We start from the raw sequence: 18,370 nt of genomic DNA on the forward strand, positions 1-18,370 counted from the left end.
GTGGCCGTGTGGTGCTTCCAGCGCCAACACCACTTGTCTACAACTGACCGACTCGAACCCCTATGGCTTTGGAATGTGGGAGGAAACCAGAGCACCAGGGGAAAGCACACAGTCACGGGGAGAACATAAAAACTGCTTTCAGAGAGTGGCGGGACTGAACCATGAAATTCCACTCACTGGCGCTTTAAAGTGTTATACCAACCACCATGCCAGCCCACCATACTGAACCGGGCAGCGGGCAGGGAGCAGGCGAAAATGACTCATTACAGAGCCACACCACTCCAACGGGCAGACGCAAATACTTTCTAAATTCAAGCACCCTGTTTCTGCAAAAGAGGAGGACACCAAACTAAAAAAGATCCCTCACTCACCCCATTGGACACATCCCAGTTTAGCATCACCTTTGCCCGCTCCTCAGCATCCTTGGAACCATCGAGCACCAGCCCAAACCCTCCATTCACTGCCTCTCCCCTGTGTATCAGGAAGAAAACTGTGAACCAGTGAAGATCTCCCTCCACACCATCTCATCACACACTCCCTCCACACCGTCTCATCACACACTCCCTCCACACCGTCTCATCACACACTCCCTCCACACCGTCCCATCACACACTCCCTCCATACTGTCCCATCACACTCTCCCTCCACACCGTCCCATCACACACTCCCTCCACACCGTCCCATCACACACTCCCTCCATACTGTCCCATCACACTCTCCCTCCACACCGTCCCATCACACACTCCCTCCATACTGTCCCATCACACTCTCCCTCCACACCGTCTCATCACACACTCCCTCCACACCAACCCATCACACACTCCTTCCACACCGCCCCATCACACACTCCCTCCACACCGTCCCATCACACACTCCCGGGGTCAGACACAGAGTGAATCTCCCTCCACACCGTCCCATCACACACTCCCTCCATACTGTCCCATCACACTCTCCCTCCACACCGTCCCATCACACTCTCCCTCTACACCGTCTCATCACACACTCCCTCCACACCAACCCATCACACACTCCTTCCACGCCGTCCCATCACACACTCCTTCCACGCCGTCCCATCACACACTCCTTCCACACCGTCCCATCACACACTCCCTCCACACCATCCCATCACACGCTCCTTCCACACCGTCCCATCACACTCTCCCTCCACACCGCCCCATCACACACTCCCTCCACACCGTCCCATCACACTCTCCCTCCACACCGTCCCATCACACACTCCCTCCACACCGTCCCATCACACACTCCTTCCACACCGTCCCATCACACACTCCCGGGGTCAGACACAGAATGAATCTCCCTCCACACCGTCCCATCACACACTCCCGGGGTCAGACACAAAGTGAATCTCCCTCCACACTGTCCCATCACACACTCCCTCCACACCGTCCCATCACACACTCCCGGGGTCAGACACAGAGTGAATCTCCCTCCACACCGTCCCATCACACACTCCCTCCACACCGTCCCATCACACACTCCTTCCACACCGTCCCATCACACACTCCCGGGGTCAGACACAGAATGAATCTCCCTCCACACCGTCCCATCACACACTCCCGGGGTCAGACACAGAGTGAATCTCCCTCCACATTATCCCATCACACACTCCCGGGGTCAGACACAGAGTGAATCTCCCTCCACACCATCCCTTCACACACTCCCGGGGTCACACACAGAGTGAATCTCCCTCCACACCGTCCCATCACACACTCCCAGGGTCAGACACAGAGTGAATCTCCTTCCACACCGTCCCATCACACACTCCCTCCACACCGTCCCATCAGACACTCCCGGGGTCAGACACAGAGTGAAATACTCACCAGCCCACACCCCCACCGTTGTGCAGGGACACCCATGTTGCTCCTCGGATAGAATCACCAAGAAAATTCTGTACTGCCATGTCTGGGGAAGGAGAGAGCAGAGCTGTGGTTAGTAACCGGACCATTGTCATTAACTGTTCATCCCCCAGCCAGTCAGGCCAAATAGGCATTTTGCAGTGTGAGTCCATAGGCCACTGAAAGTGGGAACACGTAGTCTCAGAGACACACACAGAACACTGCAGAAACATGAATAAGCAGTCAGCATTGGTGCCTCTGTGTGTGCGTGCATGCGTCTGGGTGTGTGCGTGTGTGTCTGTGTGCCTGTATGTGTGAGTGTATGTGTGTGCGCATGTGTGTACGTGAGAGAGTGTGTGTCTATGTGCGCGCATGTGTGTGTATCTGTGTGCACGTGTGTGTCTGTGTGCCTGTATGTGTGTGTGTGTCTGTGCGCACGCGTGTGTTTGTGTGTGCGTGTCTATGTGCACATGTGTGTATGTGAGAGAGTGTGTCTGTGTGTACATGTGTGTGTCTGTGTGCATGTGTGTTGCGCACGTGTGTGAGAGTGTGTGTGTGCACGTGTGTGTGAGAGTGTATGTCTGTGTATGCGTGCGTGTGTGTCTGTCTGTCTGCCTATATGAGTGTGTGTGCGTCTGTCTGTATGCGCGCGTGTGTGTGTGTCTATGCGCGCGTGTGTCTGTCTGTATGTATGCGTGTGTGTGTCTGTCTGTATGCGTGTGTGTGTGTGTGTCTGTATGCGTGTGTGTGTGTGTGTCTGTATGCGTGTGTGTGTGTCTGTATGCATGTGTGTGTGTGTCTGTATGCGTGTGTGTGTGTGTCTGTATGCGTGTGTGTGTGTCTGTATGCGTGTGTGTGTGTCTGTATGCGTGTGTGTGTGTGTGTCTGTATGTGTGTGTGTGTCTGTCTGTATGTGTGTGTGTGTCTGTCTGTATGCGTGTGTGTGTGTGTGTCTGTATGCGTGTGTGTGTGTGTCTGTATGCGTGTGTGTGTGTCTGTATGCGTGTGTGTGTGTGTCTGTATGCGTGTGTGTGTGTCTGTATGCGTGTGTGTGTGTGTCTGTATGTGTGTGTGTCTGTCTGTATGTGTGTGTGTGTTGCTCAAGATTTCCAACATCTGCAGAATCTCCTGTAACTCAATCATACGAGTGGAGAGGGGTAAGGAAGGCCTTCATCTGTCAAGCCGCTGAGCACGGAGTCCGGAAGCCATGTCACACTGTATAAAACTCTAGTTAGGCAATGCAGCAGAGAGGAACGTCAGTGTTCCCTGTGAACAGCAATGAGGGGGATCTGATAGAGGGGGTTAATATCAGGAAGGGTGTGACTGAGTAGACAGGGAGGGGAGAGAGGGAGGGGGAGAGACGCATCAGGAGAGAGAGGGTAGGGGTAAGGGGGTAGGAGTGAGGGTAGGGAGGAGGGGATAGGAGTGAGGGTAGGGAGGAGGGGATAGGAGTGAGGGGGAGGGGTGAGGGGAGGGTGACAGGGAGGGGGAGTGGACGAGTCTGTACATCTGTCAGTGATACGATGGTCTGGCCACCCATCGTGGGGCCTCGGAGGATGGGTACAGACCTGCACAAAATGCTGAACCATCGTAGATGTTGGAAGTTTCCCTGAACGGGCTGTCTGTTCCACTCACGTCGTGGTGGTCTCGGCTGATCACTACGGGGGCCTGTGGAGATGAAGAGATCCCATTAGGAGATGGGAGTGGGGTGGAGGGAGGAGGGAGGAAGTAAGGCCATGGATCGAACAGGGGAGGAGAGGAAGAGATGCAAAGGGAGAGGAGGATATTGAGGAATACAGAGGGAAGGATGAGCGAGAATCCCTTGGGGATGTTACTGGAAATGGAGGCTGGAGCTACTGGGCAGACTGGGACTGCTTTCCCTGAAGGGAAGGAGCTGAGGGGTGATTTATAACGTGAAGGGGAGGAGGGGTGTATACAATCCCAGGGTAGTGGAGGGCTCAGGTTTAAGGTGAGATGGGAAAGATGAACAAAGGACCTGAGAGGCATCATTTTTCCATAGGGAGGCTGGTTAGCGAATGGAACGAGTTGCCAGAAGCCAATTAGTGAAGCACAATCATAATGTTTAAAAGTCACTTGGACATGTAGATGGATTGGAAAAGTTTTAAAGATTAACTTTATTTGTTACCTGTACATCGAAACGTAAAGTGACAGGAGGCAGATGCATCTCCACCAAAGGAGATGCTCCCTCCCTCCACTGGCCTGCAGGTCACCCTTGGGCAAGGTGTAGCCCCTGCTTAACCTCCCCACCCCCACCCCCCTGGATCAGGGTCACGTGAAGCCATGGGATCCGGTGGATGGTTGTACGAGCAGCCGGTGCAGATCACACGTCCTGGTTATGCAATCAGTGACGCCAAGCAGACAGTCTCTGATGAGTATTGATAATGGCTGGGGTCGCCCGTCACGTAAAGACTCTGCCCCAGAAGGTGGCAATGGCAAACCACTTCGGTAGAACCAAAAGCCAAAAACACACACGGCCAACAGCTGGAAGACCACGGTCACCCATGTCCACGTCATGGCACATGGTGATGATGCTGACGACATTGAGTACCCAGTGAAATGCATCATCTGTGTTAAATCAAGTCAGTGAGGATTGCAATGGGCAGCCTGCAAGAGCCACTACTTTTCTGATACCAACAGTACGTCTTTGGACTGTGGGAGGAAACCCACAGGGAGAACGTACAGACCCCTTATAGACGGTGGTGCTGTAAAATGTAGCACTAACCACTACGCAACCGTACTGGTCCTGGTTAGAGGGACAGGAGCTAAATGTGGCAAAGGGGACTAGCTCAGGTAGACATTGGCCAGTATTGCAAAGATGGGCCAAAGGGCCTGTTTCTGTGCTGTGACCCTGCTGTTCATTCTGTGAGCTTCATGCGAGCAGGATCTTTCATTGCACTGAACGAAGCTGACTGTGAGTTCGTCAGGGACGCGGAGAGGACAGAGGGAGCATATTTCAGGAGGAGGAGGAGGCTGAGACGGAACAGAGACCAATAGGGCAGGAGGCTGTGACCTGGGACCCCCTAAATAGAAGTACGGGGGGTGGGGGGGGAGGGTGAAAATTCAACAGGGAGGCCTTCCACAAGGACCCTGGAGGAGGCAACATGTTCCTGTCGAAAGGGCGAGGAAAATGAAGGATGAGAATTGGAATCGGAATCATGTTTAACAGGGTGTGTGGTGAAGCTTGTTCTAACACGGTAATTTGCGATATATAATAATAGAGGAGCTGTGGATTCAATGAGTGTATATAAAATATTAAATTATATAGGTAGGGCAAAAAGGGAGCAAAAAGTGAGGTGGTGTCCACGTGTCCAGTGTCCATTCTGAAATCTGATGGCGGAGGAGAAGAAGCTGTTCCTGAATCGTTGAGTCGGTGTGTCATTCTGCAAATCGTGGCCCTTACCTTGACCCTGCCTGTGGCGACCGCTTGGTTGATTGCTACGGCGATGGCAATTCGGCCCCTCTGGTCTGAGTACAGAATGCGAGCTTGAGAGCCGACCACCTGCGAGGGAGAGCGAGAGGCCGAGGGGCAGGTTTAATACCGTTCCGTCTCACTCTGCCGTATCGGTCTCCGTTCCGTCTCACTCTGCCGTATCGGTCTCCGTTCCGTCTCACTCTGCCCTATCGGTCTCCGTTCCGTCTCACTCTGCCGTATCGGTCTCCGTTCCGTCTCACTCTGCCCTATCGGTCTCCGTTCCGTCTCACTCTGCCCTACCGGTCTCCGTTCCGTCTCACTCTGCCGTATCGGTCTCCGTTCCGTCTCACTCTGCCGTATCGGTCTCCGTTCCGTCTCACTCTGCCCTATCGGTCTCCGTTCTGTCCTCACTCTGCCCTATCGGTCTCCGTTCCATCTCACTCTGCCCTATCGGTCTCCGTTCCATCTCACTCTGCCCTATCGGTCTCCGTTCCGTCTCACTCTGCCCTATCGGTCTCCGTTCCGTCTCACTCTGCCCTATCGGTCTCCGTTCTGTCCTCACTCTGCCCTATCAGTCTCCGTTCTGTCCTCACTCTGCCCTATCAGTCTCCGTTCCGTCTCACTCTGCCCTATCGGTCTCCGTTCCATCTCACTCTGCCCTATCGGTCTCCGTTCCATCTCACTCTGCCCTATCGGTCTCCGTTCCGTCTCACTCTGCCGTATCGGTCTCCGTTCCGTCTCACTCTGCCCTATCGGTCTCCGTTCCATCTCACTCTGCCCTATCGGTCTCCGTTCCGTCTCACTCTGCCGTATCGGTCTCCGTTCCGTCTCACTCTGCCCTATCAGTCTCCGTTCCGTCTCACTCTGCCCTATCGGTCTCCGTTCCATCTCACTCTGCCCTATCGGTCTCCGTTCCGTCTCACTCTGCCCTATCGGTCTCCGTTCCATCTCACTCTGCCGTATCGGTCTCCGTTCCGTCTCACTCTGCCGTATCGGTCTCCGTTCCGTCTCACTCTGCCCTATCAGTCTCCGTTCCGTCTCACTCTGCCGTATCGGTCTCCGTTCCGTCTCACTCTGCCCTATCGGTCTCCGTTCCGTCTCACTCTGCCGTATCGGTCTCCGTTCCGTCTCACTCTGCCCTATCGGTCTCCGTTCCGTCTCACTCTGCCCTATCGGTCTCCGTTCCGTCTCACTCTGCCCTATCGGTCTCCGTTCTGTCCTCACTCTGCCCTATCGGTCTCCGTTCCTTCTCACTCTGCCCTATCGGTCTCCGTTCCATCTCACTCCGTTCTGTCCTCACTCTGCCCTATCAGTCTCCGTTCTGTCCTCACTCTGCCCTATCAGTCTCCGTTCCATCTCACTCTGCCCTATCGGTCTCCGTTCCATCTCACTCTGCCCTATCGGTCTCCGTTCCGTCTCACTCTGCCCTATCAGTCTCCGTTCCGTCTCACTCTGCCCTATCGGTCTCCGTTCCGTCTCACTCTGCCGTATCGGTCTCCGTTCCGTCTCACTCTGCCCTATCGGTCTCCGTTCCATCTCACTCTGCCCTATCAGTCTCCGTTCCGTCTCACTCTGCCGTATCGGTCTCCGTTCCGTCTCACTCTGCCCTATCGGTCTCCGTTCCGTCTCACTCTGCCGTATCGGTCTCCGTTCCGTCTCACTCTGCCCTATCGGTCTCCGTTCCGTCTCACTCTGCCCTATCGGTCTCCGTTCCGTCTCACTCTGCCCTATCGGTCTCCGTTCTGTCCTCACTCTGCCCTATCGGTCTCCGTTCCTTCTCACTCTGCCCTATCGGTCTCCGTTCCATCTCACTCCGTTCTGTCCTCACTCTGCCCTATCAGTCTCCGTTCTGTCCTCACTCTGCCCTATCAGTCTCCGTTCCATCTCACTCTGCCCTATCGGTCTCCGTTCCATCTCACTCTGCCCTATCGGTCTCCGTTCCGTCTCACTCTGCCCTATCAGTCTCCGTTCCGTCTCACTCTGCCCTATCGGTCTCCGTTCCGTCTCACTCTGCCGTATCGGTCTCCGTTCCGTCTCACTCTGCCCTATCGGTCTCCGTTCCATCTCACTCTGCCCTATCAGTCTCCGTTCCGTCTCACTCTGCCGTATCGGTCTCCGTTCCGTCTCACTCTGCCCTATCAGTCTCCGTTCCGTCTCACTCTGCCGTATCGGTCTCCGTTCCATCTCACTCCGTTCTGTCCTCACTCTGCCCTATCAGTCTCCGTTCCGTCTCACTCTGCCCTATCGGTCTCCGTTCCATCTCACTCTGCCCTATCGGTCTCCGTTCCATCTCACTCTGCCCTATCGGTCTCCGTTCAGTCTCACTCTGCCGTATCGGTCTCCGTTCCGTCTCACTCTGCCGTATCGGTCTCCGTTCCGTCTCACTCTGCCGTATCGGTCTCCGTTCCGTCTCACTCTGCCCTATCGGTCTCCGTTCTGTCCTCACTCTGCCCTATCGGTCTCCGTTCCATCTCACTCTGCCGTATCGGTCTCCGTTCCGTCTCACTCTGCCCTATCGGTCTCCGTTCCGTCTCACTCTGCCGTATCGGTCTCCGTTCCATCTCACTCCGTTCTGTCCTCACTCTGCCCTATCAGTCTCCGTTCCGTCTCACTCTGCCCTATCGGTCTCCGTTCCATCTCACTCTGCCCTATCGGTCTCCGTTCCATCTCACTCTGCCGTATCGGTCTCCGTTCCATCTCACTCTGCCCTATCGGTCTCCGTTCAGTCTCACTCTGCCGTATCGGTCTCCGTTCCGTCTCACTCTGCCGTATCGGTCTCCGTTCCGTCTCACTCTGCCGTATCGGTCTCCGTTCCGTCTCACTCTGCCCTATCGGTCTCCGTTCCGTCTCACTCTGCCCTATCGGTCTCCGTTCCTTCTCACTCTGCCGTATCGGTCTCCGTTCCGTCTCACTCTGCCCTATCGGTCTCCGTTCCGTCTCACTCTGCCCTATCGGTCTCCGTTCCATCTCACTCTGCCCTATCGGTCTCCGTTCCATCTCACTCTGCCCTATCGGTCTCCGTTCCGTCTCACTCTGCCCTATCGGTCTCCGTTCCGTCTCACTCTGCCCTATCGGTCTCCGTTCTGTCCTCACTCTGCCCTATCGGTCTCCGTTCCTTCTCACTCTGCCCTATCGGTCTCCGTTCCGTCTCACTCTGCCGTATCGGTCTCCGTTCCGTCTCACTCTGCCGTATCGGTCTCCGTTCCGTCTCACTCTGCCCTATCGGTCTCCGTTCCGTCTCACTCTGCCCTATCGGTCTCCGTTCCGTCTCACTCTGCCCTATCGGTCTCCGTTCCGTCTCACTCTGCCGTATCGGTCTCCGTTCCGTCTCACTCTGCCCTATCGGTCTCCGTTCCGTCTCACTCTGCCGTATCGGTCTCCGTTCCATCTCACTCTGCCGTATCGGTCTCCGTTCCATCTCACTCTGCCCTATCGGTCTGCCGTATCGGGAGTGTGTGATGGGACAGTGTGGAGGGAGATTCACTCTGTGTCTGACCCCGGGAGTGTGTGATGGGACAGTGTGGAGGGAGTTTCACTCTGTGTCTGACCCCGGGAGTGTGTGATGGGATGGTGTGGAGGGAGATTCACTCTGTGTCTGACCCCAGGAGTGTGTGATGGGACGGTGTGGAGGGAGTGTGTGATGGGACGGTGTGGAGGGAGATTCACTCTGTCTGACCCCGGGAGTGTGTGATGGGACGGTGTGGAGGGAGACTCACTCTGTGTCTGACCCCAGGAGTGTGTGATGGGACGGTGTGGAGGGAGATTCACTCTGTGTCTGACCCCGGGAGTGTGTGATGGGACAGTGTGGAGGGAGATTCACTCTGTGTTCTGACCCCGGGAGTGTGTGATGGGACAGTGTGGAAGGAGATTCTCTCTGTGTCTGACCCCGGGAGTGTGTGATGGGACGGTGTGGAGGGAGCTTCACTCTGTGTCTGACCCTGGGAGTGTGTGATGGGACGGTGTGGAGGGAGATTCACTCTGTGTCTGACCCCGGGAGTGTGTGATGGGACAGTGTGGAGGGAGCTTCACTCTGTGTCTGACCCTGGGAGTGTGTGATGGGACAGTGTGGAAGGAGATTCTCTCTGTGTCTGACCCCGGGAGTGTGTGATGGGACAGTGTGGAAGGAGATTCTCTCTGTGTCTGACCCCGGGAGTGTGTGATGGGACGGTGTGGAGGGAGATTCACTCTGTGTCTGACCCCGGGAGTGTGTGATGGGACAGTGTGGAAGGAGATTCTCTCTGTGTCTGACCCAGGCTCTAATGTACCACTTGCAGGGAATGTTGACGGGATAAGGACACTGCTAGAAACCTCCAGCTGTTTCCTGTGGTCAGTGTGCTGCAGTGTTCTGACACGGGAATCCCGAGCAATGTCGCAGAGAGGCCTGGATCCCATCCGCCAGGCAAAGGAGAGGAGAGGAGGATAGAATGTGATGTCACGAACCAGCTTGTGGTTGGCAGCCTGTTTTATCCATTTCAGGTTGTCGGAATATTGCTGTTTCACCGGCTTCTCGGTTCCTGCCGAACGGAAACACATTGAGCAGTGTTAGAGCGAGATCGCAGAACCAGGAGCTGATCTCTCCAATACAGGGAAGGGAAAATGACAGAATATTCCCTGTGTGAGCTGTTAGAAGCCACTGTTTCTTTAAATAACATTTTTGATCAAGATTTGTACTTTTGAACAAACTCGTGGATTTTTCACACAAACGCTGGAGGGACTCCGCAGGCCAGGCAGCATCTGTGGAAAAGAGTGAGCAGTCGACGTTTCAAGCTGAGACTCGAGTCCTGTTGAAGGATCTCAGCCCAAAATGTCAGCGTTCACTCCTTTGCACAGATGCTGCCTGGCCTGCTGTGTTCCTCCAGACTTTGTGTGTGTTGCTTTGAATTCTAACATCTACAAATTTTCTCTTACTTTTCACACTCACTGGCAGAACGTGGTATAGCAGCAAACTAACAGGTCATCTCTTGTCTCACTTGTCATTGGTTACATATTAGCATAGTATGTATTGGAGTATAAAAATATTATGGAGTATAAAAGTTGTATTATTTGCTGTGTAACCAAAACTATGTAGTCAGCTTGCTATGCATGTAACCAAAATGAAATCCTAGGAATGTAGAAGACAATGGTGTGTTAATGAGAGGTAGCTAAAGAGATGTAGGTTAGAACATTGGTCAGTTCTGAGTTTGCTATTTGCTATGCATGTACCCAATTTAGTAGGAGAATGAAATCTTAAGAATGTAGAAGACAATGGTGTGTTCATGAGAGACAGCTAAGAGATGTAGATTAGAACATGATTAAGTCAATGGGACATACGTGTGGTACATGTGAAACTGGACCAGGAGATTGCTATAAAAAATGCTGTGTCCGGGGATCGGTGGGCAATCAGCGACTAGCTCAATGACTGTCTCAGCTTTGATTTGCAAATTAAAGTTTAACCCTTCTTGAAGAATCTTCTGTGTCTGTTGGTCATTTCTGGGGCACGAGAAACCACAACATATGCAGGTGATGTCATTGTTTTAATCATGTAGCCTATTAATTCATTCATCACTATCTAAGGAATGTTCTATAAAGGTAAAAGATTGTACAGAAATGCTATCTTTATTCGATTGTCTTACAACCCTCAGCATTAACTCCTCTCTCAGCATCCTTTCCCAGCTCTTTGTTAGTTTGCTTAGTATTTATGTTAGAAACATAGAAAACCTACAGCACAACACAGGCCCTTCGGCCCACAATGCTGTGCCGAACATGTACTTACTTCAGAAATTACCCATAGCCCTCTATTGTTCTAAGTTCCATGTACCTATCCAGGAGTCTCTTAAAAGACCCCACCACCGCTGCTGGCAGCCCATTCCATGCACTCACCACTTTCTGAATAAAAAACTTACCCCTGACATCTTCTCTGTACCTACTTCTAAGCACCTTAAAAACTATGCCCTCTCGTGCTAGCCATTTCAGCCCCGGGAAAAAGCCTCTGACTATCCAGCGATCAATGCCTCTCATAATCTTGTACACCTCTATCAGGTCACCCCTCATCCTCCGTCGCTCCAAGGAGAAAAGGCCGAGTTCACTCAACCTATTCTCATAAGGCATGCTCCCCAATCCAGGCAACATTCTTGTAAATCTCCTCTGCACCCTTTCTATGGTTTCCACATTCTTCCTGTAGTGAGGCGACCAGAACTGAGCACAGTACTCCAAGAGGGGTCTGACCAGGGTCCTATATAGCTGCAACATTACCTCTCAGCTCCTAAACTCAATCCCACGATTGATGAAGGCCAATACACCATACATCTTCTTAACCACAGAGTCAACCTGTGTAGCAGCTTTGAGTGTCCTATGGACTCAGACCCCAAGATCCCTCTGAGTCTCCACACTGCCAAGAGTCTTACCATTAATACTATATTCTGCCATCATATTTGACCTACCAAAATGAACCATCTCACCTTTATCAGGGTTGAACTCCATTTGCCACTTCCCAGCCCAGTTTTGCATCCTATCAATGTCCCGGTGTAACCTCTGACAGCCCTCCACACTATCCACAACACCTACAACCTTTGTGTCATCAGCAAATTTACTAACCATTCCTCCACTTCTTCATCCAGGTCATTTATAAAAATCACGAAGAGTAGGGGTGTCAGAACAGATCCCCAAGGCATACCAGTGGTGACTGACCTCCATGCAGAATATGACCCGTCTACAACCACTCTTTGCCTTCTGTGGGCAAGCCAGTTCTGGATCCACAAAGCAATGTCCCCTTGGATCCCATGCCTCCTCACTTTCTCAATAAGCCTTGCATGGGGAACCTTATCAAATGCCTTGCTGAAATCCATATACACTACATCTACTGCTCTTCCTTCATCAATGTGTTTAGTCACATCCTCAAAAAATTCAATCAGGCTCGTAAGGCACGACCTGTCCTTGACAAAGCCATGCTGACTATTCCTAATCACGTTATGCCTCTTCAAATGTTCATAAATCCTTCCTCTCAGGATCTTCTCCATCAACTTACCAACCACTGAGGTAAGACTCACTGGTCGATGATTTTCTGGGCTATAATTAACCTGCCCTTGACAAAGCTATGCTGACTATTCCTGATCATGTTATTGCCTCATATTCATCATATTATAAGTTTGCTTGTACTCTAAAATAAACTGAAATCTTGGAATTAAGACCTCGTCATTCCTGACTTCTGGAAGAACCCCAAGGATCGGAAAATAAACAGAGACCCGACAGAGGAGTCAGGAAGCTTCGTCCACCAGTGTAAGTAGAAGGGTGTGTTAGTAAGATTTGCAGATCACATTAAGGTTGGTGGAGGTGTGGAAGGTGTGAAAGGTTGACGAAGGTTACAACAGGACTGACGGGATGTTCAGCTGGGCTGAGGGGTGGCAGACGCAGCTCAATCCAGAGAAAAATGTGAAGTGATGCACTTTGTGAGGGCGAACTTCAAGGCAGAATACAGGATGCTAAACCGCTTGGAGGAACAGAGGGACATTGGGGTCCATGTCCATAGGTCCCTCAAAGTTGCTGCACAAGTTGTGTTAAGAAGGTGTACGGTGTGTTGGCCTTTATTAGTTAGAGGTATTGAGTTCCAGAACTGTGTGGTAATGTTGCAGCTCTATGAAACTCTGCCTGGACCACACCTGGAGTACTGGGTTCAGTTCAGGCCACTTCATCATAGGAAGGGTGTGGACGCTTTAGAGAAGGTGCCGAGGAGATTCACCAGGATGCTGTCTGGATTGGAGAGGGTGCAGAGGAGATTCACCAGGATGCTGTCTGGATTAGAGAGGGTGAGGAGATTCACCAGGATGCTGTCTGGATTGGAGAGGGTGCAGAGGAGATTCACCAGGATGCTGTCTGGATTAGAGAGGCTGCAGAGGAGATTCACCAGGATGCTGTCTGGATTAGAGAGGGTGAGGAGATTCACCAGGATGCTGTCTGGATTAGAGAGGGTGCAGAGGAGATTCACCAGGATGCTGTCTGGATTAGAGAGGGTGCAGAGGAGATTTACCAGGATGCTGCCTGGATTAGAGAGGGTGCAGAGGAGATTCACCAGGATGCTGATTTGATTAGAGAGGCTGCAGAGGAGATTCACCAGGATGCTGTCTGGATTAGAGAGGGTGCAGAGGAGATTCACCAGGATACTGTCTGGATTAGAGAGGGTGCAGAGGAGATTCACCAGGATGCTGTCTGGATCAGAGAGGGTACAGAGGAGATTCACCAGGATGCTGTCTGGATTAGAGAGGGTGCAGAGGAGATTCACCAGGATGCTGTCTGGATTAGAGAGGGTGCAGAGGAGATTCACCAGGATGCTGTCTGGATCAGAGAGGGTGCAGAGGAGATTCACCAGGATGCTGTCTGGATCAGAGAGGGTGCAGAGGAGATTCACCAGGATGCTGTCTGGATTGGAGAGGATGAAGAGGAGATTCACCAGGATGCTGTCAGGATTAGAGAGGGTGCAGAGGAGATTCACCAGGATGCTGTCTGGATTAGAGAGGGTGCAGAGGAGATTCACCAGGATGCTGTCTGGATTAGAGAGGGTGCAGAGGAGATTCACCAGGATGCTGTCTGGATTAGAGAGGGTACAGAGGAGATTCACCAGGATGCTGTCTGGATTAGAGAGGGTACAGAGGAGATTCACCAGGATGCTGTCTGGATTAGAGAGGGTACAGAGGAGATTCACCAGGATGCTGTCTGGATTAGAGAGGCTGCAGAGGAGATTCACCAGGATACTGTCTGGATTAGAGAGGGTGCAGAGGAGATTCACCAGGATGCTGTCTGGATTAGAGAGGGTGCAGAGGAGATTTACCAGGATGCTGTCTGGATTAGAGAGGGTACAGAGGAGATTTACCAGGATGCTGTCTGGATTAGAGAGGGTGCAGAGGAGATTTACCAGGATGCTGTCTGGATTAGAGAGGGTGCAGAGGAGATTCACCAGGATGCTGTCTGGATTAGAGAGGGTGCAGAGGAGATTCACCAGGATGCTGTCTGGATTAGAGAGGGTGCAGAGGAGATTTACCAGGATGCTGTCTGGATTAGAGAGGGTGCGGAGGAGATTCACCAGGATGCTGTCTGGATTGGAGAGGGTGCAGAGGAGATTCACCAGGATGCTGTCTGGATTAGAGAGGGTGAGGAGATTCACCAGGATGCTGTCTGGATTGGAGAGGGTGCAGAGGAGATTCACCAGGATGCTGTCTGGATTAGAGAGGCTGCAGAGGAGATTCACCAGGATGCTGTCTGGATTAGAGAGGGTGAGGAGATTCACCAGGATGCTGTCTGGATTAGAGAGGGTGCAGAGGAGATTCACCAGGATGCTGTCTGGATTAGAGAGGGTGCAGAGGAGATTTACCAGGATGCTGCCTGGATTAGAGAGGGTGCAGAGGAGATTCACCAGGATGCTGATTTGATTAGAGAGGCTGCAGAGGAGATTCACCAGGATGCTGTCTGGATTAGAGAGGGTGCAGAGGAGATTCACCAGGATACTGTCTGGATTAGAGAGGGTGCAGAGGAGATTCACCAGGATGCTGTCTGGATCAGAGAGGGTGCAGAGGAGATTCACCAGGATGCTGTCTGGATTAGAGAGGGTGCAGAGGAGATTCACCAGGATGCTGTCTGGATTAGAGAGGGTGCAGAGGAGATTCACCAGGATGCTGTCTGGATCAGAGAGGGTGCAGAGGAGATTCACCAGGATGCTGTCTGGATCAGAGAGGGTGCAGAGGAGATTCACCAGGATGCTGTCTGGATTGGAGAGGATGCAGAGGAGATTCACCAGGATGCTGTCAGGATTAGAGAGGGTGCAGAGGAGATTCACCAGGATGCTGTCTGGATTAGAGAGGGTGCAGAGGAGATTCACCAGGATGCTGTCTGGATTAGAGAGGGTGCAGAGGAGATTCACCAGGATGCTGTCTGGATTAGAGAGGGTACAGAGGAGATTCACCAGGATGCTGTCTGGATTAGAGAGGGTACAGAGGAGATTCACCAGGATGCTGTCTGGATTAGAGAGGGTACAGAGGAGATTCACCAGGATGCTGTCTGGATTAGAGAGGCTGCAGAGGAGATTCACCAGGATACTGTCTGGATTAGAGAGGGTGCAGAGGAGATTCACCAGGATACTGTCTGGATTAGAGAGGGTGCAGAGGAGATTTACCAGGATGCTGTCTGGATTAGAGAGGGTACAGAGGAGATTTACCAGGATGCTGTCTGGATTAGAGAGGGTGCAGAGGAGATTTACCAGGATGCTGTCTGGATTAGAGAGGGTGCAGAGGAGATTCACCAGGATGCTGTCTGGATTAGAGAGGGTGCAGAGGAGATTCACCAGGATGCTGTCTGGATTAGAGAGGGTGCAGAGGAGATTTACCAGGATGCTGTCTGGATTAGAGAGGGTGCGGAGGAGATTCACCAGGATGCTGTCTGGATTGGAGAGGGTGCAGAGGAGATACACCAGGATGATGTCTGGATTAGAGTGCGTGTCTGATGGGGACGTGAGCGAGCTCAGGCATTTCTCTTTGGACTGAAGGAAGATGACAAGTGACTTGATAGAGGTGTATCGGGTGTTGGGAGGTGCACTGGCCAGCCCACACATTTCTCCCGGGCTGACAACGGCTAACAGCAGAGGACATCTTCTAGTTGAGTCAGGAAAAGTTTAGTGAAGATGTCAGAGGTAGGTTTTTTCAGCACACAGGCAGTGGTGGATGGTTGGAACCCACGGTTGGGTGGTGGTAGAGGGAGATTCATTAGGGACATGAGCGAAAGAGAACTGAAGGGCAATGGGCTTGTAAGAGGAGATGGATGGATGGATCATGGCCAGTTCCATCATGGACACCAGCTTCCCCACTATCGAGGACATGGGATTATTTAAATTGGCACAATAGCATGGTGTAAAGGAACTGGACTGTGCTGTACTGTTCTCTGTTCTACGAGCCCTTTCTCATCCCTTCAGTAACTCCCTGATGCTGGCCAAGTGATCTACCTTTTTCCAATCAGTCTGAGAGATTTTGTCCCATGACCATCACCTTCCCGCTCTACTCTCTTGCCAACACACTTCTTCCCTTCCCCTCCACTGGCCAGGAAGCAGAGTCTCCACATTTTACTCTCACAGCCAGTGAATGCCAGCTGTGCTGTGGTATCCCAAAGACACAGGAGGAATTTTATGCCTTTGCACAGCGCTGCTACCGCAAAACAACAAATTTCAGTGTCAGAATCAGATTTGTTGCTTTATGTTATAATCACAGACATGAAATCGTTCTGCAACCTCATTCTGTTTTATTATTCTCTATGAATTTTATGAAACAAAGAGGATAAACACCAGTCCGGGCCACCGCGGTACCCTCACTCCTTGATCCACTCACCGTCCTCACTCATCATCCCCTCCAGGATCGACGTCACGATGGCGTCTGTCTCCGCCAGGTCGCGGGGGTCAGCCGAGGTGCAAACCCAACGAAAGGGTCCGAAGCCCATGGAGAAGATTTCTCTACAGAGGGGAAAGGCAACACTGGTCAATGAAGTCACAGACAACACAGGGAGACAGGAACTGGAGAAGGCCATTCAGCCCTTCAAATCTAACCTTGCCACTCTATTTAGAGCATAGAACATGGTACAGCTCTTTCAGCCCATGATGTTGGCTGACCTATACAACAAAACCAGAATCAGGTTTATTATCACTCAACTATGTCATGAAATGTGTTGTCTTGTAGTACACAAAATACTCTGTACAATAAGAAATATTAAAGAAATAAATAGTTTATGCAAAGACCGAGGGAGGTAGTAAGGTAATGTTCACAGACTGTTCAGAAATCTGATGGTGGAGGGGAAAAACCAGACTTCTGAGATGTTGAGTGCTGCTGTACCTGCCGTGCTCAGCCCACTACCGTTCACACTGCTATCTCACGACTGTGTTGCAGGATCCCGCTCAAACCATCTCCTCAGTCAGCAGTGGTTGGCCTTATCAAGAATGATGACGAGGTGGAGTGCAGAGAGGAAGTGGGCCGGCTGGTGGGATCGGTGTAAGCCTGAACGTGGAGAAGACCAAGGAAATCATCGTGGACAAGCCGTCCCCCTCTGAGAATACATGGCTCCTCGTAGAGAGAGCCAAATGTACAAAGTTCCCGGGAGTTCACATCACGGATCACCTCCCTGAACAAGGAGGCACTGCAGGTCTCCACTTCCTCAGAAGAGGCAAGCAAGGCTCCCTCCTGCCCCCCACCCCCCCCATCTTAACCGCAGTTTACAGGAGCACCATTGAGAGCATCCTGACAGCTGCATTTCCATCTGGTCTGGGAGTAGTCGAGCATCAGACTGGAAGTCCCTACAAAGGACTGTGAGAAGAGCTGAGAGGATCCCAGGGTCTCCTCTGGGGGCATTTCTCAGGAGCGTTGAATATACAGGGCACTTTGTATTATTAAGGATCGCACCCATCCATCCAGCATCCTCTTTGACTTTCTACCATCAGGCAGGAGACTCTGACACATAAAGTCACGATGAGAAACCGTTTCTGCCCCCAGGCCATCAGGCTTCGGAACTCCCTACTGCATCGTATTGAAAATGTCTCGTTAATCTGTTCTGAACCTACAATATTTAATATTAATACACTTCAGTTTGTTATTTATCTGTGATTCCTCTGTAGATTTCATCCTTATCTTCATGTTATTGTGTGTTATGTGTATTACTGTGCTTTACACCTGCTTATAGAAACATTATCTAGTTTATATAAATATTCAGCAAACACACAGAAATCTACAGATGCTGGAAATTCAAACAACACACACAAAATGCTGTTGGAACACAGCAGGCCAGGCAGCATCTATAGGGAGAAGCACTGTCGATGTTTCGGGCCGAGACCCTTTGTCCTGACGATACTGCCTGGCCTGCTGCATTCCACCAGAATTTTGTGTGTATTGTTTTTATATAAATATTATCTGGTTATATGCCTTATACAGTGCCTTTTGAAAGTATTCACACCCAATTTGGAAGTTTTACAGTTTTATTGCCTTATGACATTGAATCACAGTGGAATTAATTCGGTTTCTTTGGCACCAATCACAGAAAAAGACTCTTTTGTGTCAAAAGTGAAAACAGATCTCTACAAAGTGAT

The 18,370-nt window shown here is 51.6% G+C and overlaps 1 protein-coding gene across 1 annotated transcript in view; it reads right to left on the bottom strand.

Moving 5' to 3' along the window:
* The window catches only part of uroc1 (urocanate hydratase 1), an 88,269-nt gene that overhangs the window by 7,965 nt on the left and 61,934 nt on the right, over positions 1-18,370 (bottom strand). Inside the window, exons 14-19 of the mRNA XM_059943890.1 lie at positions 16,629-16,750; positions 9,730-9,803; positions 5,278-5,376; positions 3,425-3,524; positions 1,842-1,923; positions 372-471 (exon numbers count right to left, since the gene is read on the bottom strand). Of these exons, the coding sequence (XP_059799873.1) occupies positions 372-471; positions 1,842-1,923; positions 3,425-3,524; positions 5,278-5,376; positions 9,730-9,803; positions 16,629-16,750 (577 nt within the window). The remainder of the gene's footprint in view (positions 1-371; positions 472-1,841; positions 1,924-3,424; positions 3,525-5,277; positions 5,377-9,729; positions 9,804-16,628; positions 16,751-18,370) is intronic.

Source organism: Hypanus sabinus, chromosome 19, assembly GCF_030144855.1.
Source record: "Hypanus sabinus isolate sHypSab1 chromosome 19, sHypSab1.hap1, whole genome shotgun sequence".
Classification (NCBI taxonomy): Eukaryota; Metazoa; Chordata; class Chondrichthyes; order Myliobatiformes; family Dasyatidae; genus Hypanus; species Hypanus sabinus.